At 42.3% G+C, this 10300-nt stretch overlaps 1 protein-coding gene across 3 annotated transcripts in view; it reads right to left on the bottom strand.

Moving 5' to 3' along the window:
• Positions 1 to 4559: 4559 nt before the first annotated feature.
• LOC112228028 (cadherin-20-like) overlaps positions 4560 to 10300 on the bottom strand; it is a 120474-nt gene continuing 114733 nt past the window's right edge. For all 3 annotated transcript variants that reach the window (XM_042308629.1, XM_042308628.1, XM_042308630.1), the window contains 5 exons: positions 9837 to 9973; positions 8788 to 8909; positions 8335 to 8452; positions 7127 to 7378; positions 4560 to 6858 (listed from right to left, as the gene is read on the bottom strand). In XM_042308629.1, coding sequence (XP_042164563.1) covers positions 6329 to 6858; positions 7127 to 7378; positions 8335 to 8452; positions 8788 to 8909; positions 9837 to 9973 — 1159 coding nt within the window. In that variant the 3' untranslated portion in view covers positions 4560 to 6328. The remainder of the gene's footprint in view (positions 6859 to 7126; positions 7379 to 8334; positions 8453 to 8787; positions 8910 to 9836; positions 9974 to 10300) is intronic.

Here is a 10300-nt window from a genome sequence, read left to right as displayed (position 1 = left end):
CATCCAAAAACCTCAGTTTTGTTTGCCTGTTTTCTTCAGTAATCCACAGGCTCAATCGCAGTCTAAACAGGCAGACAAAAAAAATCTAAATTGCATCCGTAAAGTTCATAGAAACAAGTGAAACAATGTTTATATTCAACCCTCAGGTTGTTTTTAGCCTAAATGATCTATAATATTTCAACCGGACAATAATGTCGTCAATATAAAAGGTAAACAAGAAAGGCACTCTCTCTGGTCGCTTGCATGAAAAAGCTCTGTGACACGGCAGGGTCCACTCATTCAGACTGCTCTTACTCCCTAATTTTTCAGAATACAAGCATGAAACAATTTCTAAAGACTGTTGACATCTAGTGGAAGGCATAGGAACTGCAATTTGAGTACTAAATCAATGGATACTGTAATGGCATTGAATAGAAAACTACAGAAACAAAACCATCAAAAAAACTTCCTGAATTGATTTTTCTCAGGTTTTCGCCTGCCAAATCAGTTCTGTTATACTCACAGATGCTATTTTAGGAGTTTTGGAAACTTTAGAGTGTTTTCTATCCAAATCTACCAGTTATATGCATATCATATCTTCCGGGCCCGAGTAGCAGGCCGTTTAATTTGGGCATGCTTTTCATCCAAATTCTGAATGCTGCCCCCTATCCTAGAGAAGTTAACACTGGTGCCCATGCACATTGACTCTGTACCGGTGCCCATGTATATAGCCCTGCTATTGTTATTTTGCTGCTGCTCTTTAATTTTTTGTTATTTTTTATCTGGCTTTTTTTTAGGTATTTTCTTGGCTTGTAAGTAAGCATTTCACTGTAAGGTTTGACAATTTACATTTGATTTGATTTGATTTATAGCCAAATAACCTGAGGACAGAAGAAACAACATTCACAACAATATATTATTAAATTACCACTTTCCTGGGGCCAGATGTTTACATAACTCCGGCTGGTATTGAATATTGTCTCAGGAAGAAAGGTAGTAATTCAGTTTTCTGGAAAACAAGCAGGCCAGGAAACGGGAGAAAGAGAGGAGAGGGAGAAAGGAAAGGAAAATAGATGAAAGCAGAGGAGAGAATTGGAAGGGAGATGAGTAGAGGAGCTTGTAACAACAACCTCACAGAGACGGACATGTTAATTTCACTCTTCTAGATAATGATCAGACAGGAACGCATACAGGCCCACCTGCACAAGCCACTGCCGCTGCCATGAATGACGGACTGGCAAAATCAAGAAGCACCAACCCCAAAAATGCCAGAGGGTTTTGTGAGATTGGCAGCTCTATACAAACGTTATCTGTGTGTGCTGCGTACATACCCCAAACTGAACACTGAACCATATCCTAATCTAACACACTGACACTGATCAGACTTCATAACAAATGCTCCCAATGCTCCAGATCCCTCTTTTTTTTGCAGTTTTCCTCCACTCATTTTCTCTTTGCAGGAAAGTAGCATTTAGTCATTGGGTGTATTGGGATAATACACTCCGTGCCAAGTCCAATTTGTCAGATCTGGCTTCTGTCAACTTGGGCAGTTTTCTAACAGCAACTCTGGGTTCATCTATGGTTTGTTTGAAACCTGCAACAAAAATGTGTCATTTTGGAGAAGTGGCGGGCATGGGACGAAGAGGAGATGGAGGAATGGAGAGATGGAGGGAGATACAGTGCCTTGCGAAAGTATTCGGCCCCCTTGAACTTTGCGACCTTTTGCCACATTTCAGGCTTCAAACATAAAGATATAAAACTGTATTTTTTTGTGAAGAATCAACAACAAGTGGGACACAATCATGAAGTGGAACAACATTTATTGGATATTTCAAACTTTTTAACAAATCAAAAACTGAAAAATTGGGCGTGCAAAATTAGGGGGCCGAATACTTTCGCAAGGCACTGTATAGAGGAGGATCAGGGGACAGTTAGATGTCAGTTTTACTTACCCTTCTCTGACATAACCCATAGCCTCTGATAAATGCAGTTAACACCCCACACATCTCTCTTTCTCCCACTCCCACTCCCTTCCCCTTTCCCAATCCTCGACTCCTTCTTTCTATGCACTTACAGTATAAAGATAAAGGTGTCTGTCGGCAGCATTAATAATAAAAGTGCAGAACTGGTAGCTATCAGGACTAGGACTATTTGTTGTGTTTGTTATGCAGTCATTTATCTGAATGCATAGAGGGAAAGGTTTCATTGGATTAATGCCTGAAGAAAAGGTGTTCTCCTCTTACACAGCCATTACTACTTATACAGTAAGGCTACGTCCTAAATGGCACCCTAGTATAGGGATTAGGCAGACATTTGGGATGTAGCCTCAGTCCTTTAACGAGCAGCTAGGTACAGTATGAGTCCGTCCATGACACATCCATCCATCCAGGCCTTTAAAACGTTTGGTGTTATACTGGATACACAGAGAGCACACAACACAGTTAAACGGATTGCCCAAACGGCAAAAAACCAAAGCTCCACTGTAGCTTGGAGGGATAAAGTGTGAATAACCCATCACGCTGCACAGATCTCTCGCTCTCTGTCTGGTGCAAGTTAGTTTGCCTTGCCTCCAGTTTCAGCTGATCGAGGGAGTGAATCTATTTTGTACAGCATGTTATTAGAGGATGATTCAGTGGCCTCTGCTCTGCTGTGAGTTTACCATGGGCAGGATTAGTGAAGGGAGCCAGCCGGCGTCTTATTAACTTTGCTGCAGTTTGAAACCCTCTTATGGGAGACAGAGCACCGAGGCTTAAGACAAATTACCCCCGACGCCTCTGCATAACACTGGGACAGGAGTGTGCGTGTCTGAGTGAAAGAGAGAGAGAGAGAGTGTGTGTGTATGTGTGTGTGTGTGCGCATGTGTGTGCATGCCTGTGTGCGTGAAAGGTGGTGGCGGTAGTGATGGAGGGGTATGATGAAGGAGCAGGGAACTACAGTAAACGGTATTGGGTGGATGTTAGTGACAGAGATGTTTTTTTTATATATACATGTAATGACACATGCTCTATATGCTCTGTAGAAGGGATTTAGGCCTGTAGCAAGAATGATTAATAAGGAGGTTAATCACAGCACATCATTCATATTTGTGATTTAGAATAGAGAGGATTCAGGGGAAATGTGAAGTTACAGAGTTTTAATGTCTGCAAGGTTTTTCTCACTTATACTAATTAACAACTTCTCGTTTAAACTGATTGACAATTTGCATAATGCTTCCATTACCTGATGAATCTTACTGGGTGCACTGTATTATACTGGTTGGCTACAACTTCCATGTTTTCCTTGTTCTTTCTAGTGTACATGTATCATATACTTCAAGGGATATAGTGGCTGGATGTGTTCTTTGCAAAATGGAAAATGTCATGCACTAAATGACAGGACAAATGACATGCAGGACAATATGATGTGGTTATAATACATGCATGTCTACAACAGAATAGAGTGGAATGTACAGACAAAACAAAACCGTTGGCTTGTAATTTGAGTGTTCCACTGTGTTGTGTGTGCTTCTCAATGGCTATGAATAAAAAGCAGTAGAAAATGTTGTGAACAATGTTCCATTTCTCCCTCCTGTCCTTTCTTCCCTTCCTCTCTGAAAAAAAGGTATCATTAATTCATTGAGGTCATTTGAGGCTAGCTTACATTAGCATCACAGAACATAGTAGTGGATCATTGTAGGCTAAGTCTGTCTGTTGCAGGGTTTGGCTGGTGGGCTGGATGGGCTCGTTGTAATGGTTGGAATAAATGGAATGATATCAAACACATGGAAAACAAAAGCCTCCTCTGGTCGGTTGCAATGTTATAGAGAGAAACACAGACTCAAATGCCATTACATCCAAGGTTAACTTTTTGAATTTCAACAGGGACATACAGTATTAATGCTTTTAATTGGAATCTGTTTTATCATTACACCATTACGGCTGAAATGGATGTTCTTAGTTAGAGTTTCACCTGGGAAGCTCGTCTGTATAATTGTTGTTGTGAAAATAATGGAATGGACGCCTCCCCGAGTTGCCTGTTATGCTTTAGGCACAGGTACTGATATGATGACAACAGGGGGAATGAGATTTTAATCAACGTTTTAAACCCAATTGCCTCCAAACAAAATAAGTCAAGCAAATTAAGTACTTTAAGAGGGAAATGCAATGAAAATGGAGTCATATGCAATAACACTGGAGAACAATTTAGCATATATGATTGCATATTTAAATAGCTGCTTTATCTTTTGAAAGGCTTACACTTCTGTCATGCTTCAGGGAAACGCCGCCTAATGTTCCTTGCAGGGGAGAGAAGTGATTTATTTTTCCGAAGTATGCTCTCTCTCCATAGTTATTGCTAAAATACCTGAAGTACGAAAAGTAACTAAACACCTTTATTTTTTTGCTCTCAAAAGTGGATCATCAAAGCCACGTCGCAGACAAGTACACAGAACTTGACATTTAAAGTAATTTCCCTTTGAAATAACATCTGCAGCATTTACCATTATTGCCCATCTCCGCGAATGTCTGAAAAAAGGTGCATTGTGTGCAGTGCTTGAAAACAGCAACCATTTCTTTGATTCCCAGCCAACTTGGCAACTTGCCTTGACGACAGCAAAATGTTTTATTTTCTTATTTTATTACCAAGTATACAACAAATATCTACATTCAAATACCACATACTGTAGCATAACTGACACCACACATGTTTCAAGTCGAGTCTGCCCAATCAAAAATGATCAAAATGTCCTCCTATTATTTCACATCATCTTTGACAAAGAAGTCCCTTTGTTTATTTGGCGTCGTTTTGCTGAAGTACATTTTCTTCTTCTTTACATATGGCACTTGAAGAAGCAGATTATCAAAGTTATCAAAGTCTATGGGACGGGATGCGAGGGTTGAGATCAAGCAACAACGTATGGCAGAGTTGGACTCCACCCCTAATCATGGCTGATACCCTGATGAAATGCTTTTTACCATATCGTACATCCCCTGGTTTTACTCATCCAGCTATGTTTATAATGATGAGTAAAACATTTACGGTAACTGGCCATCCTTCTTTTCAGATATAGATACTGTAATGTCCCTCAGTCCTGCTTGTGGTATCATGGACAGTTTATTTCAAAACAAGAGTTTAAAGTGTGTTTGTGTGTGCGTCCCAAAAGGCACCCTATTTCCTATATAGTGCACTACTTTGCATAGGGTGCAATCTGGGGGACACACATTTCCTGATGAATGCATGATCATGCTTTATGCTCCTAACCAGCAGCAAAACAAGAAAGGGTTCAAACTAACAAAATATGAATCGATACATTTAACAAATAATCTTAAAATCCAAATAGGATTACAGAGTTTCCATCTCCCTTACAATGTCTGAAACAAGACACTGAGAAATGCCGGGAGAAACATTGTCTTTGAAACACAGAATTGCAATTAGACGCCATTGAAACATTTACGTTACGTCAAAACTCTTGAACATATTTGAACATATTTTATGTCGAACCCACCACCTTGGGATAACATCAAACCAGTGTTTGTTTGATTCCCCAAAAATAAGTTATAAGAAATATAAATACAGCACATGAAAAAATAAATTAATTAATAAGAGACGGCCACATATTGAAGTTACCCTTACTGGAAAAAAATTGCAGTTCTCAAATCAAAATGGTTGCAGCAATGATGACAAACAGGTCAACAAAAATGTATCTTACTCTTCCTTTTTTTCCCTTGTGTCAGTGGCTTGGAATACAAAAAGCAAAGTCTTAACGGAAATATTGTCAAAACAAACCAAACAAAAAAAGACGTCAGCATTTCAGAGTTTGTTTGTGTCCTGCGTAAGTGTGTGCAGGAAGGTAAGGCTAAGTATGTTGAGTCCCTTGTTTTCCCCTCCTTCCCCTCTCTTGTGTTCATCTGAGGGGAATAGGGACCCTTTGGACCAGAGAGCTGCTGGCGCCTGTGGCTAGGGCCTGGGTCGGCCAATAGAGTTAACTAACGTGTTGCTTTGAAGCCCTTTGCTTTGAGGGCCTTGTGATTGCTAGCTGTCTGTCAGTCAGTCAGTCCAGGCTACTCTCAAGCCTCTCTTGGAGTTGGGGAAGGGTGGTGATGGCAGCTACACAGCTAGTAGGAAACCCAGCTCAGTGTTGAGGCTACCCAACTCTAAGGCTATAGAGAAGAGGCGATGCTCAGTGGTGCTATTGCAAATTCTGCAGTTCTACGGCGAACACACCTTTCAAATTCATTCTCTCTATTTCTCTCTCTCTCTGTTCCTGTCTCTCTACATGTCTCCGTTTCAGCCATAGTCTCTCTATATTTCAGTCTCTTCTTCCTATAAGATGTGTGTATATAGGGATGAGTCTCTTGTTCCTTCCTCCCCTCTACCACATGGGAGGGTTGTTTGTCTCCAGAACCCCGTACATCTCTGCCAGTTTCTTAAACCTGGGCCCCCAGTCATTGAGATAATCATACTCGTGATCAGTATTGGAGCACCCAGACTGCAGCGAACTCAGGGACTCAGCCACCGATCCCTCCCCCTCATAGGCGTAGGTCTGTAGGGAGTCGTAAGGTGGGGCGCAGGGGTCCAAATCCGCCTCCAGGAGCTTGGATAGCACATACCCCTGCACGTTGCTGTCTCCACCAACACAAACGCTCCCTGGCCAGCCCACACATGCAAGGGGAACGTAGCGTGAAAGGCTCTCGATTTCGGGCAGCATGTCCTGACGTTGCTTCCCCACTAGGTGGGCCTCGTGGGGGTTCCACATGGCAGCTATGTCGAAAGCCTCAGTGTCCTCCTCTCCGCCCCCCTCGTCATCGTAGCGGACGATGTTCTCGTGGACGTTGTCTTCCTCATCGTGCAGATAGGGCCTCTTACGGTGGCTCCGGAGGGACAACATGAGCAAGATCATCACTAGTGGAGAAAAAAGAGACATGGTCAGATACAACATGAACCCCAAATATGGAAGATTATTAATGGTTGCTTCAGTGAGTTTGGTGAGTTAGTGTACTATACTAAGACATTCAATATAAGCATAGATTTGGTAAAAGAGGGTTTGAATAGAGTGGAATATGATGTTGTCGTATACAAAGACAATACAAATATACAGTAGCTTATTAAGTACGTGTAAAGCAGATCAGCAGTGGAGAAAATCACTTCAAAGAACAAGATCATGACCTACCGAGCATCACGAAGATACATGCCAGTATGGCGATGAGTGCCCCTCTGCTCAGACTAGCCGGTAGGTGGTAGGCCTCAGCATTACAGGACATAACGTTGCCCTCCACATCGCAGCTACACACACGGATAGTCAGGGTGCTGGTGCTGGTCTGGACCGGCAGCTCTCCATCTGAGATAAAGATAGGAAGGTAGTAGACTGACTGGTCCTGCTGAGACCAACCCCCACGCCGCGTCAGGATCCATGCTGTGTTGTCTACATCGGGGACAGAGAGAGAGAGGAGCCTGGTTAGATACATATATACACTGAGTGTACAAAACGTTAGGAACATGCTCTTTCCATGTCATAAACTGACCAGGTGATTCCAGGTGAAGGCTATGATCCCTTATTGATGTCACCTGTTAAATTCACATCAATCAGTATAGATGAAGGAGGGGAGACAGGTTAAAAGAAGGATTTTTAAACCTTGAGACATTTGAAACATGGATGCTAGGCACACGAGTTTGAGTGTGTCAAGAACTGCGACGCTGCTGTGTTTTTCATGCTCAACAGTTTCCCGTATGAAGAATGGTCGACCACCCAAAGGACATCCAGCCAAATTGACACCATTTGGGAAGCATTGGAGTCAATATGGGCCAGACACCTTGTAGAGTCCATGCCAGGATGAATTGAGGCTGTTCTGAGGGAAAGGTGGGGTGCAGCTTAACATTAGGAAGTGTTCCTAATGTATGTACACTCAGTGTATGTTACATCATTACCAAGAGCGGTGTTTGTCAGACCATGAGTCATCCCATGCTACACGTAAACATAAACGGATGCTACACGTAAACGTCTGTAGCATCCGAAAGGTTTAACCTACAAACTATTATGACAACTCTATGGTTTTGCTCCACGACCCTCTACGGCCCCCTTCAGATGTCGATGTGCCAACCTCTGTTTGGCAGCGTCTGAACCGTTTGGGCTACAAACTAATGTGGAAGACGGAGATCCTCACGAACACGCCTCTATGGAAAATGGAGATTCTCACGAACACGATGGTGTTCTCCGTTTTGTTCTATGACCCCCACAGTGTCACATGACTCGTCTGAAGGTAATCAGTACTGCTTTTTTTAAACACATGGAATATGAAGTAAGTTTTTCACCTTTATACATCTCCTAGATTTAGGACAGGTACTTTTGTTTTACTGCTGTATAATAAAGCCTATATTTACCTTGGTTGTCTCTGAGGGTGAAGTTCGGGTTGTTAGCAGCCTCTGGTGCCAGGCTGTAGTAGAAATGCTGACCTCCCAGAGGATCATCTGGGTCTATTGCTGTCACTGTCTGAATCAGCTTAGGTCACCAGACAACAAGACAACAGCCAGGAGATGGGAGAGAGAGACAGTTAGGATCGCTGACTTGAGACAAGTTGTGAGTGAAACTGTCAGATAGTACATACATTCATATTATGCAGATACTGTATTTCTTTACAGTATTCCATCAATTTGAATAATTCTTCAAACGATAAAATCACAGGTCTACAAATAGTGGTTATTGGTCTGCCTCTGTTCAGGTCTTGCGTGTGTATCTTTGTATCTTTGTGTATGTGTGTGTGTGTGTGTGTGTGTGTGTGTGTGTGTGTGTGTGTGTGTGTGTGTGTGTGTGTGTGTGTGTATATGCCTCTGTACCTGTCCAGCCTTGGCGCTCTCACAGACGAATGCTTCAAAATAGTGTGTCAGCGATGGAGGGTTATCATTCACGTCCAGAATCTTCACAGCTACAGACACACTCCCGATCATACTGGGATTACCTGGAAGAAAACACACACACATGGACACACACAAATTGATTTACAAGACACACACACACACACTAGCCGATGACAAAAGGCAGACTAGGATGAAATACTCAGAATGGTTGATTAGAATAAGATTACAATTCAGTTATAATCCAAAATGTACATTTGAATACCTTAATCAGCTGTGTAATTGGCAATGGAAATGCTAGCAGGCAGTAACTCCTTTCTCAGCTTTCATCAAACAATTGATCAATCAATAGCTTGACTTTGGCACTCTCCATTTGAGGGTGAATGGCTCTCTGCGATGCATGTGTGTGTGTGTGTGTGTGTAGACTCCAAGCAACAACTCTCTCTCTCCCCCTCCATCTCTCCCTGGGGCCTGCAGCTACAACACAGCCCTCCCACCACTCGGGATCATTTCTATTCTTCTGCTGTCTTTTCTTGTCCCTGTCCCTCTCCACCCCCCTCTCCTCATAACCAATTGAGTCATATGTGCCAATTTGACCCGATTCAGGTGTGTTTTATTTGACGAAGCCATTAATTAAAACAAAGCTCCACTCGTTAGTGTGCAAGCCAAACAAACAGAAACAAAACAAGGGGACTGAAGGTGACTCTCCTGGGTCCTGAATACTCCCGCTGTGTACAAGTCTGTTTCATATTATCACACAATATAATATAATAATGTGGCCTCATTCAAAATAAACCAGATATGTGTGTATGTAACATACTGTATGTGGCTTCGTCCCAAATGGCACCATGTTCCCTATATAGTGCACTTCTTTTGTACTATTGTAGACAATAGGGTGTCATTTGTGTGTGTGCATGTGTGTGTGTGTACGTGTGTGTGTGTGTGTGTGTGTGTGTGTGTGTGTGTGTGTGTGTGTGTGTGTGTGTGTGTGTGTGTGTGTGTGTGTGTGTGTGTGTGTGTGTGTGACGTACTCATCTCCATTGCCAGGACGGTGATGTTATGCCAGGATAACTCTTCTCTGTCCAGCGCCAGCACCGTCATCAACGCCCCGGAAGTGATGTCAATGTAGAAATATTTCCCCAGGTCAGTGGTCATCTCTATTGAATACCTGGTGACAGAGGGGCACAATGGTAACCAATGTTGAGTAACACTTATCTGGTATTTATATACATTGCCTTCATAAAGTATTCACACCCATTGACTTCCACAATTTGTTCTGTTACAAAGTGTTATTACAGTGGACTTAATTGTCATTTTCTTTCTCCAAGATCTACACAGAATACTCTGTAATGTGAAAGTGGAAGAAAAATTTGAACAATTGTACAAAATCGATGAAAAATAAAACACGGCGATATCTTGATTAGATTCAACACAGAGTCAATACGTGTTAGAATCACCTTTGGCAGCGATTATAGCTGTGAGTCTTTCTGGGTAA

This window comes from Oncorhynchus tshawytscha, linkage group LG29 (assembly GCF_018296145.1).
Source record: "Oncorhynchus tshawytscha isolate Ot180627B linkage group LG29, Otsh_v2.0, whole genome shotgun sequence".
Taxonomy (NCBI): Eukaryota; Metazoa; Chordata; class Actinopteri; order Salmoniformes; family Salmonidae; genus Oncorhynchus; species Oncorhynchus tshawytscha.
Note: the sequence above shows the minus strand (reverse complement) of the source record. Positions and strands in the feature narration are given on the sequence as shown.